The 27,522-nt window shown below is 46.0% G+C and overlaps 1 protein-coding gene across 1 annotated transcript; it reads right to left on the reverse strand.

Moving 5' to 3' along the window:
- Positions 1-3,309: 3,309 nt before the first annotated feature.
- SCRG1 (stimulator of chondrogenesis 1) lies at positions 3,310-27,229 on the reverse strand. The gene is made up of 2 exons (XM_063948809.1): positions 27,019-27,229; positions 3,310-3,574 (listed from the first exon to the last, which is right to left on the reverse strand). The coding sequence occupies exon 2, from the start codon at positions 3,547-3,549 to the stop codon at positions 3,310-3,312; it is 240 nt and encodes a 79-aa protein (XP_063804879.1). The 5' UTR covers positions 3,550-3,574; positions 27,019-27,229.
- Between the last annotated feature and the right edge of the window lie 293 nt (positions 27,230-27,522).

A 27,522-nucleotide genomic window follows, 5' to 3' on the forward strand; every position in this document is an offset into this window, starting at 1 on the left:
GACTTAAACAAACCACCTCACCATCAGAATCCTCCTTGTCAATTTCCTCCCCAGCGCCAGCAACACCCATATCCTCCTCATCCTGGTGTACTTCAACACTGACATCTTCAATCTGACTATCAGGAACTGGACTGCGGGTGCTCCTTCCAGCACTTGCAGGGGGCGTGCAAATGGTGGAAGGCGCATGCTCTTCACGTCCAGTGTTGGGAAGGTCAGGCATCGCAACCGACACAATTGGACTCTCCTTGTGGATTTGGGATTTCGAAGAACGCACAGTTCTTTGCGGTGCTTTTGCCAGCTTGAGTCTTTTCATTTTTCTAGCGAGAGGCTGAGTGCTTCCATCCTCATGTGAAGCTGAACCACTAGCCATGAACATAGGCCAGGGCCTCAGCCGTTCCTTGCCACTCCGTGTGGTAAATGGCATATTGGCAAGTTTACGCTTCTCCTCCGACAATTTTATTTTAGATTTTGGAGTCCTTTTTTTACTGATATTTGGTGTTTTGGATTTTACATGCTCTGTACTATGACATTGGGCATCGGCCTTGGCAGACGACGTTGCTGGCATTTCATCGTCTCGGCCATGACTAGTGGCAGCAGCTTCAGCACGAGGTGGAAGTGGATCTTGATCTTTCCCTAATTTTGGAACCTCAACATTTTTGTTCTCCATATTTTAATAGGCACAACTAAAAGGCACCTCAGGTAAACAATGGAGATGGATGGATACTAGTATACTTATGGATGGACGAGCGACTGCCGACACAGAGGTAGCTACAGCCGTGGACTACCGTACTGTGTCTGCTGCTAATATAGAATGGATGATAAGGAGATGAAATTAATATATATATATATATATATATATATATATATAATATCACTAGTACTGCAGCCGGACAGGTATATATATTTATTATGTAATGACTGATGACGGACCTGCTGGACACTGTCAGCTCAGCAGCACCGCAGACTGCTACAGTAAGCTACTATAGTAGTATGTATAAAGAAGAAAGAAAAAAAAAAAAAAAACACGGGTAGGTGGTATACAATTATGGATGGACGAGCGACTGCCGACACAGAGGTAGCTACAGCCGTGGACTACCGTACTGTGTCTGCTGCTAATATAGACTGGATGATAATGAGATGAAATCAATATATATATATATATATATATATATATAATATCACTAGTACTGCAGCCGGACAGGTATATATATTTATTATGTAATGACTGATGACGGACCTGCTGGACACAGTCAGCTCAGCAGCACCGCAGACTGCTACTGTAAGCTACTATAGTAGTATGTATAAAGAAGAAAGAAAAAAAAAAACCACGGGTAGGTGGTATACAATATTATATATATATATTATATACAATTATATATATATATATATATATATATATATATATATATATATATTAAACTGGTGGTGATATATTAAACTGGTGGTGACTGGTGGTCAGGTCACTGGTCACACTATCAGCAACTTGCAAGTAGTACTCCTAAGCAGACAATCACAATATATATTATACTGGTGGTCAGTGTGGTCACAATGGCAGTGTGGCACTCTGGCAGCAAAAGTGTGCACTGTACGTTATATGTACTCCTGAGTCCTGCTCTCAGACTCTAACTGCTCCCCACTGTCAGTGTCTCCCCCACAAGTCAGATAATATACAGTCACACTATCTATCACTTCAGCAAGTAACTAGTACTCCTCCTAATGCTCCCCAAAATTACTACTGTGTCTCTCTCTACTGTCTCACTCTCTTCTCTATAAACGGAGAGGACGCCAGCCACGTCCTCTCCCTATGAATCTCAATGCACGTGTGAAAATGGCGGCGACGCGCGGCTCCTTATATAGAATCCGAGTCTCGCGATAGAATCTGAGCCTCGCGAGAATCCGACAGCGGGATGATGACGTTCGGGCGCGCTCGGGTTAACCGAGCAAGGCGGGAAGATCCGATTCGCTCGGACCCGTGGAAAAAAACATGAAGTTCGGGCGGGTTCGGATTCCGAGGAACCGAACCCGCTCATCCCTAGTGTGTACACACGGTGAGATCCTTCCTATGCCCGATTTTCACTTGCGATTTCCCTTGAACTCCCCGGAGCCCAGATAGGACAGATTTTGACTAACTTTTCTTGAGATATGGACTATGTGTGCTTACGATTTTGGTTTATGTGAGATGTCATTGACATGTGAGATGAACTAGATAGTACACCGATCTAGCAAGGATTGACTTGCCTGAACAGTCTAATAAGGGTGTGTACACACGGTGAGATCCTTCCTATGCCCGATTTTCACTTGCGATTTCCCTTGAACTCCCCGGAGCCCAGATAGGACAGATTTTGACTAACTTTTCTTGAGATATGGACTATGTGTGCTTACGATTTTGGCTTATGTGAGATTTTGGCTTATGTGAGATGTCATTGACATGTGAGATGAACTAGATAGGACACCGATCTAGCAAGGATTGACTTGCCTGCACAGTCTATCTTTTCTTGCGATGCTGACCTGGCGGGACCGCGCATCGGGATCGCAAGGTGACTTTCACCTTGCGATGTGCACTAACTTTTCTTGAGATTTTGACTATATAGTCAAAATCTCAAGAAAATATCTCACCGCGTGTACACACCCGCCCTCATTCCGAGTTGTTCGCTCGCTAGCTGCTTTTAGCAGCATTGCACACACCTGTAATGTAGTGAATCTGATTTTGCTCTAGGCCTGGTCAGGGCCGGATCTAGGGGGGGGGGGGGGCGAAGGGGGTGACGGCCCCCCCCTAACACAGTCATAGCCATGCCCACTTTTGAGCAGAAGAGAGCTCTCCAGGGAGAGCCTGAGGCAGACCGATGTGCTGCAGCTTATACCACAGCAGCACAGAGGAGCAAGGAGAGCAAGGGTTACAGAGCATTTGCCCCTCACTTGCTGGTGTGTGGGTACTAGGGCTAATAAATACAATTACACCATAGCACAGTCACATGTACATAGAACAATCACAAAGCTCTATCTCAGTCGCACTCAAAAAGTTCAGTCAGAATTGAGAGGAGGAGGGGTTAGGATTGCAGATGGGAGGAGTTGGGCCTGTAGAGGGAGGAGTCAAGATTAAACAGTAAACCGCCATCCCTAATGAAAAGTCTAGATCCGTCCCTGGGCCTGGTACAGATCATTATACATGTTATAGTAACCTGGAAATGCTCCTGTGATTATTAGTGCATGAGTGACAAAACATTTCTTACAGTTAAAACACAAAAGTTTTATATGGAAAAGAAAGAAAATAAACAGTAAAATAAACACATATACGAAATATGGCAATACTTACTTTGGGCAGCAGAGCAGTTCATTAAAATTACAGTAGCAGACCATCTCACATCCTGCCCCTTCCCAAAAGTGGTCCTGCAGGCTTCCATTCAGGGGCCAAAGATTCTCCACTCCCTCTGGGATATTGTGACAATTCCGATCTTTTAAAATCTTTTTGTAACAGGAAAGCCGGCCAGCTGGAGTAGCCCCTATTCCCCACACAGCAAATAACAGCACAGCAACTTGGACAGCCTTCATTTTTATCCAAAGCTAATTTTTCCACCTGAAAGATGAGTACATGGTAAGTGGTCTGTGAATGATGAGGTATGTTACATAGAAACATAGAATTTGACGGCAGATAAGAACCACTTGGCCCATCTAGTCTGCCCCTTTTTTATTTTTATTATGTTCTGTGTGTTGGTCTAGTTATCTATGCAAAGTTAGGAATATAACAGTTATATTGTGTTTCAGATGGAACTCTGAAAACACATCAAATCTGTATATGCAGACAGTTATTACTGTGGCAATTAAATGCCACCATCCATGGGGCAGCATGTATGGTGTAATGGTCAGCATTAGTGTCTTACAGCACTGAGGTCATGGGTTCGATTTCCACAAAGGCCCTAACCGTGTGGAGTTTGTATATTCTCCCCGTGCTTGCGTAGATTTCCTCCTTGTACTCCCATAATCCCAAAAATATACTGGTAGGTTGATTGGCTCCAAACAACATTAACCCTAGTATGGTTGTGTGTACATGTGGTAGGGAATATAGATTGTAAACTTCACTGGGCAGGGACTGATATGAATTGACAAATAGTCTGTAAAAGTGATGCAGAATTAGTATGCGCTATATAAATGTCTGGTAATAATAATTTAGACAATAAACATAAATTACACTTATGGATAATACATCTTCTTTGCTTAGTGCCTGTTCCTTATAGTATTTCTGGGTGTGGTATGGAAGGTCGACCACACTTAGGTCAACAGTGTCTAGGTCGACCACAATTGGTCGACAGGGATTCTAGGTCGACAGGGTCTTTAGGTCGACAGGGTCTTTAGGTCGACATGTAGACAGGTCAAAATGTCGACATGAGTTTTTTTAATACTTTTTTTGGTGTCATTTTCTCCGTACAGTGACCGGGAACCCCAATTAGTGCACCGTGTTCCCTTGCATGGCTTACGAGCTTCAGGCAAGGTGCCTCTATTCTCAATTGTAGTCCACGTGGATCGTTAAGTATGAAAAAGTTCAAAAAATTAAAATTTTTTGATAAACTCATGACGACCTTTTGACCTGTCCACCTTTTAGAAACCCTGTCGACCTAATTGCTGTCGACCAATAGTGGTCGACCTAAGTGTAGTCAACCTAGGGACCAGTTTTTCTCAGGACACTCCAGGGGTAAAGGGGACTGTGCGAGTGTGTGTGTGTGTGTTTACTATTTGAATGATTAGTTTAAAAACATACAGCAATATCAATAAAGGGATTTGTAGCACCACCTGCTGTTTAAAAAGTATAATGCAGAATAGAGTTTGTGCATTGATTAATAACTTTAAAAATTAGAGGTGTTCTGGTCTAGAACTATAACATTGTCAACAATATGGCTAATTATTAATAAAGTTTACCATTAAGTTTGAACCCAAATACTCTGATTATTAATAATACTTCTTATAAGTTAACATCAACTGAAGGATTTGATATTCAGATCAATGGACGCTTTGCAACTAAGCATGCTTATTTATCTAAGCATGTCATGTGTTTCACTGACACAAAGATTCTTGTACTACAATCTGCTGCATAACAAAAAATAATTATTAAGTTAATGATGGTGAGACCTTCAGCCAGTATCCTGAAAAAGAGGAAGTGCAGTGGTAGTTAGAACGGGGTGTACCAATTTCTGAGTTTTGGCTACATTCCCATATGTACCAAGCCCCAGAATGTGAATCATACCACAGTTTGGCCCTAGTGGGTATCCCCATCTTTAGATACTAATTGCATGTATAGGTACACATTGGCTTTATCAACACTGGTATGCACCCTAGTGGAGGGATATAAGTGGCGTAGTACATCCCACCCTTAGTCTTTCCGCTTGCCAGGCCACTTAAGCGCACTGAAATTAGGACCCCAGGCTTAGACTCATAGTTACAGGTTCTTAGAGTGACCACATTATTTTAGTTTCACCTAAATGTATTAAAGGGGAATTGTAGGAGAATTCTCAAAATTCTCCTACAAACCCTAATTATCACATTTTTTAAGTAAGCATATCGCATTTCCCATAACTGTAATGGGAAATGTTATCTGCTCAGATTTAGTAAACTGCAATTGTGAAAAAATACTGTACAGTAGGTCAGCATAGTGTTAATAAAGCCAGGTCTAACCAGCGTTATCTGTGCTAAACCCTGTCTGCAGCTGCGATAAACCTTTTTTTTTTTTTTTTTTCAGGAGGGAGAGTGCATTCCACAGCTTCACCCCTCCCTCCTCTGTGTTTACTAACTCACTGAAAAATGCCGTCAGCATGAAGAGGAATCCTTTGTGCACACACTGCACAGACATGGTAAATTAATGTTTGATTGTTTTTTTTGTTTTTTAATAAATATATTCAATTACCAGCTTTGTATCTTTTTAATCTATTAAAAATAACTGTTTTATATGTATATAATTAACAGCATGAGCAGGGGCGTTTCTACAGAGGAGGGGTCCGGTGTGCACCTCCGGGTGGGCCCCTCCTCTGCACGGCGCTGTAGACTCCGGCATTGTTCCGGAGTCTTCTGCGTATGCGCAGGTCTCCGGAAACATGGCGCCCGCCATGATCCGGAGACCAATTTGGCTATTGCGCATGCACAGCGGCCATTTTGGCTGTGATTTCCAGTGCGATCACAGCTCCCGGGGCTGGACTCCGGAAAGGTAAGTATTAAAATGGGTGCGGTGTGGGTCCCCCCCCTGGACCCAGGGGCCCGTGTGCACCGCACCCATTGCACCCATTATAGAAACGCCAATGACGCCAAGAAACTCCTTCCGTTCATGCTGCTCCCTCTCCCTCCGAGTGCTTCAGCAGCCTTTCAGCTGCTTTACACAGTTACACAGTGTCAGAGTGCCGCGGCTCTCTTTGATCTGCAGGGATCCCGGAATAGACGCATGCGCAATACCATTAAGTCTATCGCAAATGCGAATAGACTGACGTTAATGCAGGGAAACGGATTCGCCAGAACAGTGCTTTCCCGCAAGCACTGTTCTGGCATGCAAATTGTGGTACATTCATGTGATAATGTTAATTATCTCATTGCGAATTCAGTCGTTACTTTCACTGTCCAACCGCAATTCATTTGCGGATCTTGATAAAAGTCCCCTTATCTCTTTTACCTGGGATGCTCATGGATTACACAGGTTCTGTGGCTGATTAAAACAAGCTGAAATGTTGGCTTGAAGTCAGCCAGCCACAGAACCTGTGTAATCTATGAGCGTCACAGGTAAAAGGGATAATATGGTCACTCTAACCTGGTTCTACAAAGCTATTCCTGAGAAATAGGCTCCCCCATAGAGAAACATCACATAATGTCCCCAGTAAACACTATATGGTGAATTGACGCAAGTTTTAGAGCTTTTTTATTTTTCCTGTGAAAAGTGTACATTTCACCCATTGCTTCAATTATGAATACATAAATAATACTAAAATACTAAAATACTGCGTGTGTGTGTGTGTATGTATGTATGTATGTATATATATATATGGAGAGAGAGAGGAATCACAGAACAAAGTCCCGGGAAGCCGCACTGACACTCTCTTGTGCAAAGGCGCAGGTGACCGGTCTAAACAAATGTTATATTAACACATGTCCATCCAAAACTTTCCAGCCAAGGTATAGACAGACCCAGCACACTGCTTAATATTCAGTCAGCTTTTTACTTCATGTAGCAGGTATAATATTCAATCAGCTTATGACTTCATATAGCAAGTAAGCACAAACATCTGGATTCAGCAGATACTCATCGTATGCAAGGCAAACGCAGACTGAAAAAATCCCAAACAGCCGTTTTCGGTGCTCCTTCCTCAGGGGAAATCCAGTAAAAGTGCCATAGTGCCTGGTGCTAAAGTGTCAAAGTGCTGTGCAAAGTGCTGCAACATAGGAGAGCATTATTTATGCTCCCCCTAATCACATTCATCACCGGCACCTGGAGTCCCGTACCAGCCCCGGGGCAGGTCACAGCACAATCCCCATTCCCGGAACCACCCGCCGGTGGAACGCACACCGCGTATCACGTGACCGGAAGTTCCGGCCCATGGTACGCAAGCCGCGCGTCACCAAGGCGGAAGTCCAGGTCCGGGAGACTCGGCTAGCAACAGCGTCCCCGGCAACACTGCTCACAGGCCCAGAATGCCAGATAGAAGTGTTATGCACAATATAGAAACAAAAAACCATCAAAAAAAGTAACAAAAACAAAAACAAAATACATATAAGGATCAGTAGATACTCCGGAGCATTAATTAAGGATCTTATCTGTTGAGTATTCCAATTAGTATAGCATATATGTAGGAAAAAACAATGTGTTCCCTAATGCACACCGAGTGAAAAATATTACTGGGATGGGTGTGGGGTGCGGTGACGTGGTATGCGGCATGCGGTCCACCGGCGGGTGGTTCCGGGAATGGGGATTGCGCTGTGACCGGCCCCGGGGTGGCACGGGACTCCAGGTGCCGGTGATGAATGTGATTAGGGGAGCATAAATAATGCTCTCCTATGTTGCAGCACTTTGACACTTTAGCACCAGGCATTATGGCACTTTTACTGGTATTCCCCTGAGGAAAGAGCACCGAAAAAACGTCTGTTTGGGATTTTTCCAGTCTGCATTTGCCTTGCATACGATGAGTATCTGCTGAATCCAGATGTTTGTGCTTACTTGCTATATGAAGTCATAAGCTGATTGAATATTATACCTGCTATATGAAGTGAAAAGCTGACTGAATATTAAGCAGTGTGCTGGTTTTGTCTATACCTTGGCTGGAAAGTTTTGGATGGACATGTGTGTGTATATATATATATATATATATATATATTACACAGGAGTTAGGGCATTTTGCCTTTAATAACTATACACTATAGTGCCATAATATTGGGCAGTGCAGTACAACATGCCTACCCAGCTGCATCGACTCCCAGTTCACTGTGGAGTCTCCCATTGCCCGCAAAATTCAATAAAACCCCTGCATTCCCCACTGCAGTGCGGGGCCTGGACAAGAAGGGCGATCTGAGGAGAATTCAGGTCAGAGGCAGCCCCATGCCATACTGCCATGCTCTGTTCAGCCTAGTCAGGAAGTGTGTTTACTTTTGCATCCTGTCTGAGGCTAGGCGGCCAGAGAACCAGTCACAGACAGAGCGTGCTGAGTGGCAGATGCAGTACCTGTCTCAGCCACACACTGGCCCCCATTTAACAACGAGTTTCCTTGCTGGAAACTCGTTTTTGGAGTTAAATGGGACCAATCGCTATTTAATAAGGCTAATAGTGCTGCTAATTAGCAGCGCTATTGGCCTTTCATATTCCCCATACTGCGGCCATGTAAACTGTATTTAAGAACAAGCGCTTTTTCTGAAATAGCGTTTGCTTACCTAAAATGGCCTCGTCTGCTCTGGGCAGATGCTAGGACAACGCTGCAGCGGAGTCCGTCCTGTGCTCCGGCTCCCCCCTCCCGCAGCAATCCCGGCAGGCATCACGCCTGCCGGGTTGCTATAGAGACAGGAAGCCTGGGGAGTGGCCGCCGCGTCGGGAAATGACTACTGCGCATGTGCTGGGAATTAGCATAAACTGGCGCATGCGCCGGGAATTAGCATAAATGGGCGCATGCGCGGTAGGAAGCCAATCCGGGGAAACAGTTCATTTGTCAGCGCTGATGCTGTGTACACATCAGCACTGACAAGGCAAATAATGCTACCACTTGCCATGGGATATACTCTTCTTGAATAAATGAGCACAAAACCACTATACCACGGCAAGTGAAAACGATATTTAGCACTTCACTTTTAGTTACTTGATAAATGGGGGCCACTGTATGGGACACAGCAAAAAGGTAAGAGCTGAATGAGTAGAGAGGCAGAGAGACACGAAGAGTAAGGGTCAGGGAGCAAAGACATGGGGAGTGGGGGCGCAGAGGGAAATAACACTACAGGACTAGAGATTTGCAGCGGGCATTTTTCGTGTTTTGTGTGTTGGTTTTGGATTCGGGTCCGCGGTCGTGTTTTGGAAAAATCACCCTTTCGGATTTTTGTCGAATTTGGATGCGTTTTGGATTCAGGTGGTTTAAAAAAAAAAAACACCTCACACCTCACAAAATTATTTTTAGTCCTAAAATTTGCACCGATGTCGCTGGATGACTAAGCTAAGCGACCCAAGTGGGGGGCAAAAACACCTGGCCCATCTAGGAGTGGCACTGCAGTGTCAGACAGGATGGCACTTAAAAAAATAGTCCCCAAACAGCACATGATGCAAAGATAAATAAAAAAGAGGTGCAAGATGGAATTGTCCATGGGCCCTCCCACCCACCCTTATGATGTATAAACAGGACATGCACACTTTAACAAACCAATCATTTCAGCGACAGGGTCTGCCACATGACTGTGGCTGAAATGATTGGTTGGTTTGGGCCCCCACCAAAAAAGAAGCAATAAATCTCTCCTTGCACAAACTGGCTCTACAGAGGCAAGATGTCCACCTCATCCTCATCCACCGATTCCTCACCCCTTTCACTGTGTACATCCTCCTCACAGAGTATTAATTTGTCCCCACTGGAATCCATCATCACAGGTCCCTGTGTACTTTCTGGAGGCAATTTCTGGTAAATGTCTCCACGGAGGAATTTATAATTCATTTTGATGAACATCATCTTCTCCACATTTTCGGGAAGTAACTTCCTACGCCGATCGCTGACAAGGTGACCGGCTGAACTAAACACTCTTTCGGAGTACACACTGGAAGTGGGGCAACTTAGGTAAAATAAAGCCAGTTTGTGCTAGAGATGAGCGGGTTCGGTTCCTCGGAATCCGAACCCGCCCGAACTTCATTTTTTTTTACACGGGTCCGAGCGACTCGGATCTTCCCGCCTTGCTCGGTTAACCCGAGCGCGCCCGAACGTCATCATCCCGCTGTCGGATTCTCGCGAGGCTCGGATTCTATCGCGAGACTCGGATTCTATATAAGGAGCCGCGCGTCGCCGCCATTTTCACACGTGCATTAAGATTCATAGGGAGAGGACGTGGCTGGCGTCCTCTCCGTTTATAGAGAAGAGAGTGAGACAGTAGAGAGAGACACAGTAGTAATTTTGGGGAGCATTAGGAGGAGTACTAGTTACTTGCTGAAGTGATAGATAGTGTGACTGTATTATCTGACTTGTGGGGGAGACAGTGGGGAGCAGTTAGAGTCTGAGAGCAGGACTCAGGAGTACATATAACGTACAGTGCACACTTTTGCTGCCAGAGTGCCACACTGCCATTGTGACCACACTGACCACCAGTATAATATATATTGTGATTGTCTGCTTAGGAGTACTACTTGCAAGTTGCTGATAGTGTGACCAGTGACCTGACCACCAGTTTAATAATCACCACCAGTTTAATATATATATATATATATATATATATATATATATAATTGTATATAATATATATATAATATTGTATACCACCTACCCATGGTTTTTTTCTTTTTCTTTCTTCTTTATACATACTACTATAGTAGCTTACAGTAGCAGTCTGCGGTGCTGCTGAGCTGACAGTGTCCAGCAGGTCCGTCATCAGTCATTACATAATAAATATATCTACCTGTCCGGCTGCAGTACTAGTGTGATATAATATATATTGATTTCATCTCATTATCATCCAGTCTATATTAGCAGCAGACACAGTACGGTAGTCCACGGCTGTAGCTACCTCTGTGTCGGCAGTCGCTCGTCCATCCATAATTGTATACCACCTACCCGTGGTTTTTTTTTTCTTTCTTCTTGATACATACTACTATAGTAGCTTACTGTAGCAGTCTGCGGTGCTGCTGAGCTGACAGTGTCCAGCAGGTCCGTCATCAGTCATTACATAATAAATATATATACCTGTCCGGCTGCAGTACTAGTGATATTATATATATATATATTAATTTCATCTCATTATCATCCAGTCTATATTAGCAGCAGACACAGTACGGTAGTCCACGGCTGTAGCTACCTCTGTGTCGGCAGTCGCTGGTCCATCCATAATTGTATACCACCTACCCGTGGTTTTTTTTTTTTCTTTCTTCTTGATACATACTACTATAGTAGCTTACTGTAGCAGTCTGCGGTGCTGCTGAGCTGACAGTGTCCAGCAGGTCCGTCATCAGTCATTACATAATAAATATATATACCTGTCCGGCTGCAGTACTAGTGATATTATATATATATATATTAATTTCATCTCATTATCATCCAGTCTATATTAGCAGCAGACACAGTACGGTAGTCCACGGCTGTAGCTACCTCTGTGTCGGCAGTCGCTGGTCCATCCATAATTGTATACCACCTACCCGTGGTTTTTTTTCTTTTCTTTCTTTTTGATACATACTACTATAGTAGTCATCAGTCATTACATAATAAATATATCTACCTGTCCGGCTGCAGTACTAGTGTGATATAATATATATTGATTTCATCTCATTATCATCCAGTCTATATTAGCAGCAGACACAGTACGGTAGTCCACGGCTGTAGCTACCTCTGTGTCGGCAGTCGCTGGTCCATCCATAATTGTATACCACCTACCCGTGTTTTTTTTTCTTTTTCTTCTTGATACATACTACTATAGTAGCTTACTGTAGCAGTCTGCGGTGCTGCTGAGCTGACAGTGTCCAGCAGGTCCGTCATCAGTCATTACATAATAAATATATATACCTGTCCGGCTGCAGTACTAGTGATATTATATATATATATATTAATTTCATCTCATTATCATCCAGTCTATATTAGCAGCAGACACAGTACGGTAGTCCACGGCTGTAGCTACCTCTGTGTCGGCAGTCGCTGGTCCATCCATAAGTATACTAGTATCCATCCTTCTCCATTGTTTACCTGAGGTGCCTTTTAGTTGTGCCTATTAAAATATGGAGAACAAAAATGTTGAGGTTCCAAAATTAGGGAAAGATCAAGATCCACTTCCACCTCGTGCTGAAGCTGCTGCCACTAGTCATGGCCGAGACGATGAAATGCCAGCAACGTCGTCTGCCAAGGCCGATGCCCAATGTCATAGTACAGAGCATGTAAAATCCAAAACACCAAATATCAGTAAAAAAAGGACTCCAAAATCTAAAATAAAATTGTCGGAGGAGAAGCGTAAACTTGCCAATATGCCATTTACCACACGGAGTGGCAAGGAACGGCTGAGGCCCTGGCCTATGTTCATGGCTTGTGGTTCAGCTTCACATGAGGATGGAAGCACTCAGCCTCTCGCTAGAAAAATGAAAAGACTCAAGCTGGCAAAAGCACCGCAAAGAACTGTGCGTTCTTCGAAATCCCAAATCCACAAGGAGAGTCCAATTGTGTCGGTTGCGATGCCTGACCTTCCCAACACTGGACGTGAAGAGCATGCGCCTTCCACCATTTGCACGCCTCCTGCAAGTGCTGGAAGGAGCACCCGCAGTCCAGTTCCTGATAGTCAGATTGAAGATGTCAGTGTTGAAGTACACCAGGATGAGGAGGATATGGGTGTTGCTGGCGCTGGGGAGGAAATTGACAAGGAGGATTCTGATGGTGAGGTGGTTTGTTTAAGTCAGGCACCCGGGGAGACAACTGTTGTCCGTGGGAGGAATAGGGCCGTTGACATGCCTGGTGAAAATACCAAAAAAATCAGCTCTTCGGTGTGGAAGTATTTCACCAGAAATGCGGACAACATTTGTCAAGCCGTGTGTTGCCTTTGTCAAGCTGTAATAAGTAGGGGTAAGGACGTTAACCACCTCGGAACATCCTCCCTTATACGTCACCTGCAGCGCATTCATAATAAGTCAGTGACAAGTTCAAAAACTTTGGGCGACAGCGGAAGCAGTCCACTGACCAGTAAATCCCTTCCTCTTGTAACCAAGCTCACGCAAACCACCCCACCAACTCCCTCAGTGTCAATTTCCTCCTTCCCCAGGAATGCCAATAGTCCTGCAGGCCATGTCACTGGCAATTCTGACGAGTCCTCTCCTGCCTGGGATTCCTCCGATGCATCCTTGCGTGTAACGCCTACTGCTGCTGGCGCTGCTGTTGTTGCTGCTGGGAGTCGATGGTCATCCCAGAGGGGAAGTCGTAAGCCCACTTTTACTACTTCCACCAAGCAATTGACTGTCCAACAGTCCTTTGCGAGGAAGATGAAATATCACAGCAGTCATCCTGTTGCAAAGCGGATAACTGAGGCCTTGACAACTATGTTGGTGTTAGACGTGCGTCCGGTATCCGCCGTTAGTTCACAGGGAACTAGACAATTTCTTGAGGTAGTGTGTCCCCGTTACCAAATACCATCTAGGTTCCACTTCTCTAGGCAGGCGATACCGAGAATGTACACGGACGTCAGAAAAAGACTCTCCAGTGTCCTAAAAAATGCAGTTGTACCCAATGTCCACTTAACCACGGACATGTGGACAAGTGGAGCAGGGCAGGGTCAGGACTATATGACTGTGACAGCCCACTGGGTAGATGTATGGACTCCCGCCGCAAGAACAGCAGCGGCGGCACCAGTAGCAGCATCTCGCAAACGCCAACTCTTTCCTAGGCAGGCTACGCTTTGTATCACTGGTTTCCAGAATACGCACACAGCTGAAAACCTCTTACGGCAACTGAGGAAGATCATCGCGGAATGGCTTCCCCCAATTGGACTCTCCTGTGGATTTGTGGCATCGGACAACGCCAGCAATATTGTGTGTGCATTAAATATGGGCAAATTCCAGCACGTCCCATGTTTTGCACATACCTTGAATTTGGTGGTGCAGAATTTTTTAAAAAACGACAGGGGCGTGCAAGAGATGCTGTCGGTGGCCAGAAGAATTGCGGGACACTTTCGGCGTACAGGCACCACGTACAGAAGACTGGAGCACCACCAAAAACGCCTGAACCTGCCCTGCCATCATCTGAAGCAAGAAGTGGTAACGAGGTGGAATTCAACCCTATATATGCTTCAGAGGTTGGAGGAGCAGCAAAAGGCCATTCAAGCCTATACAATTGAGCACGATATAGGAGGTGGAATGTACCTGTCTCAAGCGCAGTGGAGAATGATTTCAACGTTGTGCAAGGTTCTGCAACCTTTTGAACTTGCCACACGTGAAGTCAGTTCAGACACTGCCAGCCTGAGTCAGGTCATTCCCCTCATCAGGCTTTTGCAGAAGAAGCTGGAGGCATTGAAGGAGGAGCTAAAAGGGAGCGATTCCGCTAGGCATGTGGGACTTGTGGATGGAGCCCTTAATTCGCTTAACAAGGATTCACGGGTGGTCAATCTGTTGAAATCAGAGCACTACATTTTGGCCACCGTGCTCGATCCTAGATTTAAAACCTACCTTGGATCTCTCTTTCCGGCAGACACAAGTCTGCTGGGGTTCAAAGACCTGCTGGTGACAAAATTGTCAAGTCAAGCGGAACGCGACCTGTCAACATCTCCTCCTTCACATTCTCCCGCAACTGGGGGTGCGAGGAAAAGGCTCAGAATTCCGAGCCCACCCGCTGTCGGTGATGCAGGGCAGTCTGGAGCGACTGCTGATGCTGACATCTGGTCCGGACTGAAGGACCTGACAACGATTACGGACATGTCGTCTACTGTCACTGCATATGATTCTCTCCCCATTAAAAGAATGGTGGAGGATTATATGAGTGACCGCATCCAAGTAGGCACGTCAGACAGTCCGTACTTATACTGGCAGGAAAAAGAGGCAATTTGGAGGCCCTTGCACAAACTGGCTTTATTCTACCTAAGTTGCCCTCCCACAAGTGTGTACTCCGAAAGAGTGTTTAGTGCCGCCGCTCACCTTGTCAGCAATCGGCGTACGAGGTTACTTCCAGAAAATGTGGAGAAGATGATGTTCATTAAAATTAATTATAACCAATTCCTCCGTGGAGACATTGACCAGCAGCAATTGCCTCCACAAAGTACACAGGGAGCTGAGATGGTGGATTCCAGTGGGGACGAATTGATAATCTGTGAGGAGCGGGATGTACACGGTGATATATCGGAGGATGATGATGAGGTGGACATCTTGCCTCTGTAGAGCCAGTTTGTGCAAGGAGAGATTAATTGCTTCTTTTTCGGTGGGGGTCCAAACCAACCCGTCATTTCAGTCACAGTCGTGTGGCAGACCCTGTCACTGAAATGATGGGTTGGTTAAAGTGTGCATGTCCTGTTTATACAACATAAGGGTGGGTGGGAGGGCCCAAGGACAATTCCATCTTGCACCTCTTTTTTCTTTCATTTTTATTTGCGTCATGTGCTGTTTGGGGAGTGTTTTTTGGAAGGGCCATCCTGCGTGACACTGCAGTGCCACTCCTAGATGGGCCAGGTGTTTGTGACGGCCACTAGGGTCGCTTATCTTACTCACACAGCTACCTCATTGCGCCTCTTTTTTTCTTTGCGTCATGTGCTGTTTGGGGAGTGTTTTTTGGAAGGGCCATCCTGCGTGACACTGCAGTGCCACTCCTAGATGGGCCAGGTGTTTGTGTTGGCCACTAGGGTCGCTTATCTTACTCACACAGCTACCTCATTGCGCCTCTTTTTTTCTTTGCGTCATGTGCTGTTTGGGGAGTGTTTTTTGGAAGGGCCATCCTGCGTGACACTGCAGTGCCACTCCTAGATGGGCCCGGTGTTTGTGTCGGCCACTAGGGTCGCTTATCTTACTCACACAGCTACCTCATTGTGCCTCTTTTTTTCTTTGCGTCATGTGCTGTTTGGGGAGTGTTTTTTGGAAGGGCCATCCTGCGTGACACTGCAGTGCCACTCCTAGATGGGCCAGGTGTTTGTGTCGGCCACTAGGGTCGCTTATCTTACTCACACAGCTACCTCATTGCGCCTCTTTTTTTCTTTGCGTCATGTGCTGTTTGGGGAGTGTTTTTTGGAAGGGCCATCCTGCGTGACACTGCAGTGCCACTCCTAGATGGGCCAGGTGTTTGTGTCGGCCACTAGGGTCGCTTATCTTACTCACACAGCTACCTCATTGCGCCTCTTTTTTTCTTTGCGTCATGTGCTGTTTGGGGAGTGTTTTTTGGAAGGGCCATCCTGCGTGACACTGCAGTGCCACTCCTAGATGGGCCAGGTGTTTGTGTCGGCCACTAGGGTCGCTTATCTTACTCACACAGCTACCTCATTGCGCCTCTTTTTTTCTTTGCGTCATGTGCTGTTTGGGGAGTGTTTTTTGGAAGGGCCATCCTGCGTGACACTGCAGTGCCACTCCTAGATAGGCCTGGTGTTTGTGTCGGCCACTAGGGTCGCTTATCTTACTCACACAGCTACCTCATTGGGCCTCTTTTTTTCTTTGCATCATGTGCTGTTTGGGGAGTGTTTTTTGGAAGGGCCATCCTGCGTGACACTGCAGTGCCACTCCTAGATGGGCCAGGTGTTTGTGTCGGCCACTAGGGTCGCTTAGCTTAGTCATCCAGCGACCTCGGTGCAAATTTTAGGACTAAAAATAATATTGTGAGGTGTGAGGTATTCAGAATAGACTGAAAATGAGTGGAAATTATGGTTTTTGAGGTTAATAATACTTTGGGATCAAAATGACCCCCAAATTCTATGATTTAAGCTGTTTTTTAGTGTTTTTTGAAAAAAACACCCGAATCCAAAACACACCCAAATCCGACAAAAAAAATTCGGTGAGGTTTTGCCAAAACGCGGTCGAACCCAAAACACGGCCGCGGAACCGAACCCAAAACCAAAACACAAAACCCGAAAAATTTCAAGTGCACATCTCCAGTTTGTGCAAGGGCCTCCAAATTGCCACTTTTTCCTGCCAGTATACGTACGGGGGTGTAGTACTGGTGACCGGCGGTCTCCTGACCGCCGGTCACCTTACCGACGCCGGGATCCCGGCAGCATACCGACGCCGGGATCCCGGCGGGGAGGGGCGAGTGCAGCAAGCCCCTTGCGGGCTCGCTGCGCTCGCCACGCTGCGGGCTCGGTGGCAGCCTGAGGTCGCCACGGGTTCTATTCCCACTCTATGGGTGTCGTGGACACCCACGAGTGGAAATAGTCCATGTTGGTCGGCATGCCGACCATCGGGATAGTGAGCCGTCGGGCTCACGGAGGAGGTCATGTGACTGTCGGTCAGCTGACCGGCGGTCACATGAATACCACCCACGTACGGACTGTCTGACATGCCTACTTGGATGCTGTCACTCATATAATCCTGATACTGAGCACTGATGATACTGAGCACTGATGATACTACGGAGAACTGACACTGAGCAGCACGATTAGCACAAGACACTGTACTAGTATTAGTAATGTAGTATTACTGAGCACCACAAGACAATGACCAGTGATACTGAGCACTGATGATACTGAGCACTGATTATACTGAGCACTGATGATACTACGGAGAACTGACACTGAGCAGCACGATTAGCACAAGACACTGTACTAGTATTAGTAATGTAGTATTACTGAGCACCACAAGACAATGAGCAGTGAAACTGAGCACTGATACTGAGCAGCACGATTAGCACAAGAAACTGTACTAGTATTAGTAATGTAGTGTTACTCAGCACCACAAGACAATGAGCACTGATACTGAGAATTGATGATACTACTGAGCACTGATTATACTGAGCACTGATGATACTACTGAGAACTGACACTGAGCAGCACAATGCAGCACAAGACACTGTACTAGTATTAGTGAGCAGCACAAAAGCTCTCTGGAATTGTCACCCCCCAGATACCACTGTGACTGGAATGATGATGACCGATGCAGTCACAGGACACTACTACCAGAGCACCCTACAGCAGCAAGATGCAGCACAGGAGAGACACTGTACTAGTATTACTGAGCAGCAATAAGCACTGATACTGAGCACTGATACTGAGATTTGACACTGAGAGAACGTAGCCACGTCCTCTCTGTACCCTCTACAATGCACGAGTGAAAATGGCGGCGATGCGCGGCTCTTTATATGGAATCCGAATCTTACGAGAATCCGACAGCGGGATGATGACGTTTTGCCTTGTTCGGGTTTTCCAAGTCAGGCGGGAACAACCGAGCCTGGCTCGGACCCATGTTTGACATGTGAAGTTCGGTAGGGTTCGGTTCTCAGAGAACCGAATCCGCTCATCTCTATACAGGACACACCCATAGGTGGAGCTAGACTCACCTTTTTGGCAAAGTATGACACATCCCCTTGATGGCGCTCCACGCTACCTACCATAATCTCACTGAAGCTAGTATTCAAAAGTAGGCAGGTATGCTGTACAATAAGAATTTAAATTATACAGTCCCTGGCCTAGAGGAGCTTACAATATTGTTTCCCTACCACAGAACAGAACGTATTTAGTGAGGAGTTGTTCAACCTCTCAGTACGTCTTAGCAGAAACCCAAGTAAACGTATTGTCAAATATGCCATGTTAGTGGAATTTCTCAGAAGATAGTCACTGTCATTTCTTCCAGGAAACATATTGCCCAAATGACTGAGGAGCTCAAACCGAAAGGCCGAATGCCTGTACAAGTGACACTCATCAGGATGTATGTCGGTGCTTTCTGATGTCAGATGCCAATATTGCACAAATATTGTGTGTCATAGAAAGGAGAATATTACTTCTAAAGAGGCATAACTTAAGTGTTATGGAAAATATGTTGTAGTCTCATTTACTAACAGCAAAATTTACAGATGCAGAACGCATTTCATTCTCCTTGTTTAAGACGTACTCTGAGCAAGTTTGTTGGATTGTGGTATAAAACAGGAATGCACATGGTGGGAAAGCAAAAACACTTCAAAGTCAGTGCTAGTAATACATACCCTCCAGCTGTACCTTTTTGGCAGGTACAGTACCTTTTTTTTATGGTCTGTACCGATTTTTGGCTCTCTAAACTTCCATTGAAAGTATAGGAAAGTGGGTGTGACCACGCCCCTTTATCCGTGGCCACGTCCCCTTTCCTAATTTGTACAAATTTTTATGTGTAAAATGTTGGAGGGTATAGTAATACAGTTATTTTTCTAAAATACTGCTCGTTTCAGCATAATGTATGTGTTTAATAAGTCATGAAAGTGACATTTGCTGAATTTTAATAGTTTGATTACCTCTATATATTTACATGCATTCTGCAAACGAATTTTACTAATGTTTCAGGGTAAATTTACTATAAATCGTGTTGGACCGAGATTGCATTCTCAGTCAAGTTTAGCCTTTTCTTTATACTCGGAGATTTACTAAAGCTAGACACGGGAGTAAAATTATGATTTGAACGATAAAACACATCCGAATGTGCAAATAGATGTCAATACACCATTGAACCAACTCCCAAGTAATTTCAATAAGAAAAGTATAAAGTGCAGAAATTTATTATTCCCAGGCGTTAAAAATAACAAACCGCAAACCCGATCCATCCGGACTAAAAAGTGTTATATGTGTATACACATATAGCTCTTCTCCCCACAAGTGATCAAACCCACATGAGTTCCTGCTCTTGCATGACCACCAACAGACAGTCCGCTGATTGGCTAGCAGACAGGCTTCTCACAGCCAGTCAGAGACCTGTTACCATGGTAGCGGGTAACAGAGCTCATATGGGTTCCGTCACTTGTGGGTAGAAGAGCTGTATACACATATAGCATTTCTCAGTCCGGACAGATCTGGCTTGCGGTTTATTTTTAACCCCTGTGATGCCTACTGAAGAAGAGGATTGAGCGCTGACTAGGATGCTACTGGGGAAGGGGACTGACCAGCGCCTGGGTCAAAGTAAGCGTGTACAATGTGTGTGTGAGTGTGTGTAATAGATTGTTACAACATATGGTATGCGTGTACTGTGTTTATTTTAATATTTCTTTTACAGGGTGACTATAGGTACCAGAAGGCCCCTAATGCCCTGTGTGCTGGTACTTGTGGTTTCTGCAGCGGGGTACACTGGGATTCCACAGGGATAACATCGGTGTGTAGAGTTGGATCTTGATCCGAGGCACCAACAGGCTAAAAGCTTTGACTGTTCCCAGGATGCATAGCGCCGCCTCCTCTATATCCCCGCCTCCAGGCACTGGAGCTCAGTTTGTAAGTTGGTGCCTGCAATGCAGGCAGCTAACAGGGAGGGCTGCGATATCATGCTGCGGCTCCCTCACCTCCCCTGGCGGCGCTGTATACTCCCGCGCCCTGGTTTCCGGGTACTTACAGCAGAGGGCTCCTGTTTTCTCTAAGGCACACACACTTGCCGCTGCTCTCCAGGATCGCGTGGCCGCATCAAGGGAAGAGGTAAGAGGGTCCCCCAGGCGGGACCCACTGGAAATCACGATCCGGCGCGGCCTTTAGGAGATGGACTGCATGCGCAGGCGTGGACACTGTGGCTGTACAGGGACCCCACTAGACCACCAGGGCAAGGGCACAGGTCGGATTCTCTAAAAATCCATTTTGCTAAGGCCCGCAGTACCTGGTGGTAAAGTTTAGCAAGGGGATAAGGCTCTGACCTGTAGCCCCTCCCCCAACCTCAGGCGCCATTTACTGCTAATGTTCCCGCCCTGGAGCTGCATCTCTCTGTCTCCCTCACTCCCTGTCAGCGTTTGGGCGCCATTACACATGCTGAGCTGACTCTGGAACTGCTGGGCAATGTCTCCTCTGTAAAGCCGCCTGCATCATCAGTGCTGTGCATTTACAGGACACTTAAGTATTCTACATGTCAATTAGACAATGTTCGTTAAGAACAAGTGCATACATTCAGGGATATTTAGTACAAGTACCCTGAGATATACATCCAGTCTTTACTGTGCATTGTTATATCTATATATCTACATAGCTTTACTTAGTAGTGCAGTTACTTAGTATTGCTAGTCGAGTGCAGTTTTATTGTTGTTTGTAATAATTTCTGCATTGTACATGTGACTGTGTGTGTGCCAATAGCTGCTGTGTGATTTCCATTCCGTGTATCTCACATATACTGCTATCCCTATATTCTGTACCCTGAAGGGGGCTAAGTGCATCAGGGTTCTCATATAATATAGTATCTCACAGGATATACTCTTTTGGTATTTTTCTCTGTCTTACAGTCACCATATACCTCTTAAATCCTCCGTGTGTGCTCTGCTTGCAGTCACACTATACAGGGGGATTTCTGTCAGGTACTTTGTCTGCTTATATTGTACTATTTCACCCTACGGTTACACTTTCATATTATGTCAGGTGAACAGGGTGAAAATTCTATGGTTGATCCTGCACCATGCAGTGCTAATGCCATGGATGTCTCTGAGGAAAATATTGCAGCTGTGGGTTCAGGTACTGGGAGTTTTATACCCCTCAGTAAGTCTACAGCAACGGGGGCAAATCATGACCCGCCGTGGGCTACATTTTCTAATTTACTAACTACGCCGGTAACTAGACTTGCGCCCCCTATGAGACCTTCTGTGCCATTACAGCCACATATTGTCCCTGCAGTTAATCCGACATGGGCAGATACTCTGTCCTCTCAGTTACAGCAATTAAATCAGTCTTTGGCTAAGCAAAATCCTGACCCTCGCCTGCCTAAGACCAAACGGTCATCTAAGCGGGCCATTACTTCCTCACAATCCACACATGTTTCAGATACGTCATCTGATGAAGATGGCACATATACTGACCCCTCAGACACTGATGCAGATGCTTCTGATGGGGAATCTATGACACAAGTGAATGTTCCTGACCTCTTGGAGGCTATCAGGCTGATTCTTCAAATTGATGATGACGAAGAACCTCCAGCTACCTCTAAGAAACCAGATAAGTTCAAGTGTGAGAAGGTTACTAAATTAGTTTTGCCCCATTCTGACCACTTAGTTGACATACATCCGGAATCCTGGGAGTATCCAGGAAAGAAATTCTCCCTGTCTAAAAGGATGCTAGCTTGTTATCCCCTCGCTGCAGAGTTAAGTAAAAATTGGGAAACACCGCCGCCGGTGGACTCACAAGTCGCGCGTCTTGTGGTATCATCTGCTCTGCCTGTTACTACCGTCATCTCTCTGAAGGAACCGACGGATAAGCGCGAGTAGGGTTGCTTGAAGTCTATTTACACTATTGCTGGAGCTGTGCAAAGGCCTACTATTGCGGCCTCTTGGGCTGCTAAAGCTATAGAGGCCTGGGTTCAGGAAGCTGAAGCGGAACTACCATCTAATTTTCCTGATAATGCTAGACAGTGTCTTTCATATATTATTACAGCCTCTCATTATATTCTGGAGGCGGCATCTGATGCAGGTATCCTGGCGGCCAAATCGTTTACTACGTCTATTCTGGCTCGCCGGATCCTCTGGTTGCGGTCCTGGTCTGTAGATCTGGACTCTAAAAAGACCTTGGAGGTGAGACCTTTTAAGGGAAACATACTTTTTGGGAAAGACCTCAATAAGATTGTTGCTGACTTGGCATCTGCTAAAACTGCATGTCTACCTAGTACTACCCCTTCAGCTCCGAAGGCTAAGAGTACTTTCTTTCGTTCCTTTCGACCTCCAGGTAAAGCAAAGGGTCAGGCTTACCCGAAACAGCTTTGCACTTCCAAATCCACTAAGCCCAAACCTAAACATGCCTGGGCTGTCCGTCAGCCTGCTTCCAAAACAGACAAGCCTGCTGCATGATGGGGCGGGCCTCCCCCTGGAGGATCCCAAGGTGGGAGGCCAACTTCTACGGTTTGCTCAGGTATGGTTACAGACCACTTTGGATGCCTGAATAAGGAAAGTCGTCGCTCACGGATACGCCATCTCTTTCAAGAAACGCCCCCCTCCACAGTTTTGTTCAACAAACGTCCCTTCGGATCCGGTAAAAGCAAAAACTCTCCATCTGGTGGTACAATCCCTCCTGGACATGGAAGTGATAGTGCCGGTGCCTCTGACTCAGGCACTGAGGCAGGGGGTACTATTCAACGCTGTTCCTAGTTCCGAAGCCGAATGGATCTTCCCAACCCATACTCAACCTCAAGTCTTTGAACAAATTTGTGAAGGTTTCAAAATTCCGTATGGAAACTCTTTGCTCTATTGTTCAGGCTTTAGAGCCCAAGGACGATATGTTATCCCTGGACATACAGGATGCTTACCTGCATAAACCTATTGCAGTGTTGCATCAGCAATACCTGCGGTTTGCTATTGGTAACCTAAATTTTCAATTCCAGGCCTTACCTTTTGGTCTGACCACGGCTCCAAGAATTTTCACCAAGGTCATGGCGGTCATGATGGCTCTACTCTGCCGTAAGAGTTTCAGGATTCTGCCCTTTTTGGATGACTTGTTGATCCTGGCGAACTCTCCAGAGGTTCTCCTTCGTCAACTGGAACTGACGGTCCAATTCCTGCAAGCCCACGGGTGGCTCATCAACTGGAAGAAATCTACCCTAATCCTTGCTCAGAGCATGGTGCACCTGGGAGCACTATTGGACACCCACAACCAGCAGTTGTATTTGTCTCTGGAGAAGGTTCTGAAACTTCAGAACAAGATAAGATGCTTCCTATCTCTCCCACGTGTGTTGATACACTCGGTGATGCAAGCACTAGGCCTCATGGTGTCGGCTTTTAACTGTAGAGTACGCTCAATTTCATTCCCGCCCTGTGCAGAGGTTAATACTCTCCAAGTGGGATGGCCTGCCTCACCGGATCAGGATTCACATGATCTCCTTGACTCCGGAGGTCTGCCTGTCACTGACCTGGTGGCTACAGGACCAGCAAATGAGCAGGGGTCATCCCTTCTAGATCTCCAACTGGGTCCTTCTGACGACAGATGCCAGTCTGCGGGGTTGGGGCGTGGTGTTGGAGCAACACTCTCTTCAGGGTCGGTGGACCAGGGAGGAATCTCTCCTCCCGATAAACATTCTGGAATTGCGGGCAGTGTTCAATGCGTTGACACTAGCGTTGCCTCTGGTACAGAACAGGCCTGTTCAAGTACAGTGAGACAATGCCACAACGGTGGCGTACATAAATCATCAAGGTGGCACTCGAAGCCGCATGGCAATGATGGAAGTGTCAAAAATCCTTCATTGGGTGGAACGCCATCTACCAGCCATATTGGCAGTGTTCATTCCGGGAGTCCTCAACTGGGAAGCAGACTTCTTCAGTCATCAGGACGTACACGCCGGAGAGTGGAGTCTTCACCCGGAAGTCTTTCAACTCCTAGTGGACAAGTGGGGCCTACCAGATGTAGACCTGATGGCATCTCTACACAATCACAAGGTTCCGGTCTTCGGAGCAAGGACAAGGGATCCTCAAGCAACGTCCATGGACGCACTGACAATTCCATGGAAATTTCGGCTGCCGTACGTGCTCCCTCCGGTGTTACTTCTGCCCAGGGTGATAAGGAAGTTCAAGCAAGAAGGAGGAATACTACTTCTAATCGCTCCAGCATGGCCCAGACATCATTGGTTCTCAGACCTGCAGGGTCTCTCAATGGTTATTTGCCTAAGGTGGTGTCGTCTTTCCACCTTAACCAGGAGATTGTGGTTCCAGCCTTTACCTCTCCAGGTTTATCCTCCAAAGAGCGGTCTTTGGATGTGGTCCGTGCTCTCCGTATTTATGTGAAGAGAACAGCTTCTCTTAGCAGATCTGATTCTCTCTTTGTTCTTTTTGGTTTTCACAAACGTGGCTGGCCTGCTAACCAGCAGACCTTGGCCAGATGGATTAGAATGGTGGTTGCACATGCTTATGTATAGGCTGGCCTTCCAGCTCCTGCTACCATCAAAGCCCATTCTACTCGGTCTGTTGGACCTTCTTGGGCGGCCCGCCGTGGTGCGACCCTTGAACAATTGTCTTCAGTGAACACGTTCATAAGGTTCTATGCCTTTGATACTTCCGCATCCCAGGATGCCTCCTTTGGACGCCGGGTTCTTGTGCCCGCTACAGTGCGTCCCCTCCCATGAGGAACTGCTTTAAGACATCCCTGTTGTTATACCTGTGGAATACCAGTGTACCCCGCTGCAGAAAAGTAGATTTACGGTAAGAACTTACCTTTGTTAAATCACTTTCTGTGAGGTACACTGGATTCCACAGGGCGCCCACCCTGACGCACTTAGCTTCTTTAGGTTTGTATGGCATTAGCCGCTGGTACCTTGTCCTGGCGTGAGAATGTAGTGTATGTGGCTACTAAGTGTTGTCGTCTCTCTTACCCGCTACTGCATTGGACTGGTTAACAAAACTGAGCTCCAGTGCCTGGAGGCGGGGATATTGAGGAGATTTAACAAAGGTAAGTTCTTACCATAAATCTCCTTTTTCCAAGTACTGGTATGCTGGGACCTGTAGTCCCCCTGTAAAAGACAATAAATTCTCACTTTCACTGATTGCGATCAACTCCACATCCACAGCCCTGGGATTCAGCCCAGACTGGAGGTACACTGGAGAGGGGGGACCCCTTTATTAGGGGGATCCCCGGCCTGGACTGACTAGTTGGGGGCATTGATGCATTGGCCTGGGGTCCCCAACAAGTGTGTCCCATGGCTGTGGCATTACTCCCCTGATAGTGGAGCCCTGTGCTGGTTCTAAAAATACAGGGGACCCCTACACATTTTTGTCCCCATATTTTAAGAACCTTACACTTGGAGGTACACACACATGACTGAACATACACCATCAGAAAACACGATTTGACAAACGTAATTCTTAGTAAGTTTTAATGTTTGATCTTAAAAAAACTCACGTATCCTTGCAATATCAATCATGTTTAAACTCAGATCAAACACGATTCTCAGTAACGTTACCCCATGGTCCCACTAACTCAGGACCACTTCCTCATCAGTAGATGGAAACATGTCCACTGCCCACAGACACAGCCTACCTTCCCATTTACACTGCAATCACAATGCAATCACGATACAGGGGGATTGGGAAAAACCGGAACGGTCCGGACCATACAGGGAGACTTTAATTTCTCCTTCCGCCTCTTCCCGGTGACAACTGTCACAGATACCCCCAGACGGGACACCCCCTGGACGGACACGGACACACATTACAAGCTCCACAAAGGTTGCTGCAGGGAGTTAGTCCAGCTCGGCGTTACCGGGTCCGGACCATTCCTGTTACCCAATATAGGATACTGTTTATGCAGCTTAATGTGAGACTCTTCAATAGTTCTCTGTTCTTTGCTAACTAATTATATTTGTTTTCTACCAGATGCAATACTTGATTATAGTAGAGCTAAATTAATCCTAAACTGCTTTGTAACAAGTGGTTAATTACGATACAGAACAACACTAATAAAATGAGAGGGTGAATCACTTATGTGCCAATTGTACTAGCACATGCTTTTTCAATGCAGACATTAAAGAATTAAATGCTAGTTATAGCATGATCAAGATAAAAATAAACACAAACATATTTCTAGTCTTTGAAAAAATGCTAAACAACAGACCTAAGAATTCATTTTAAAACCAGCTTTCCGTGTAAGACATCTGTACTGTTTGTACTGGAGATTGCTTTATATATTATTATATCAGTGTAGAGAAAGTAATCAGCTACCAGTCACCATTTGCATACCCTCCAACTGTATCCTTCTAGCAGATACAGGACCTTTTTTTATGGTTTGTACCAATTTTTGGCTCTCTCCAAACTTCCATTGAAAGTATAGGAAAAGGCCTTTTACCTGTGGCCACGCCCCTTTTTTGAATTTGTACCAATTTTTGTGTAAATTGTTGTAAGGTATGCATTCGCAGTCTATGCACTGTCTCTTTCTGAATAAGACACTGTTGGTCAGGGGCGTAGGGAGGGTGCAGCGAGTGGCGCTCGAGCTCCAGTCGTTGCTGGGGACAGAAGGCTCCGGCTCCCTATAACACAGCTGAGAGCCGGAATCTCGGGGTAGGAGACTAGGAGGAGATGACTAGAAGAGAGGTAAGGGGTGGCCACCACACTGCCTGGATGTTCCATGTCACTGACTGCAGTGCTAAGAGTCCAGTGCAGTGCAGTGCAGTGTGTTAGGGAAGTGGGGAGGTTTGAAGACTTTTCAGAAGAACCTTCCTGGCTGTTGTTTACCTGCATTCAGTGATCTGGAACATGCAGGCAGTGTGGTGGCCACCCCTTCCCTTTCCTCAGTCCTTTCCTTCTACCCACGGAAGTGCAGCCTGTCAATCACATAGAAGCTCCGCCCCTC

Source organism: Pseudophryne corroboree, chromosome 1 (genome assembly GCF_028390025.1).
Source record: "Pseudophryne corroboree isolate aPseCor3 chromosome 1, aPseCor3.hap2, whole genome shotgun sequence".
Taxonomy (NCBI): domain Eukaryota; kingdom Metazoa; phylum Chordata; class Amphibia; order Anura; family Myobatrachidae; genus Pseudophryne; species Pseudophryne corroboree.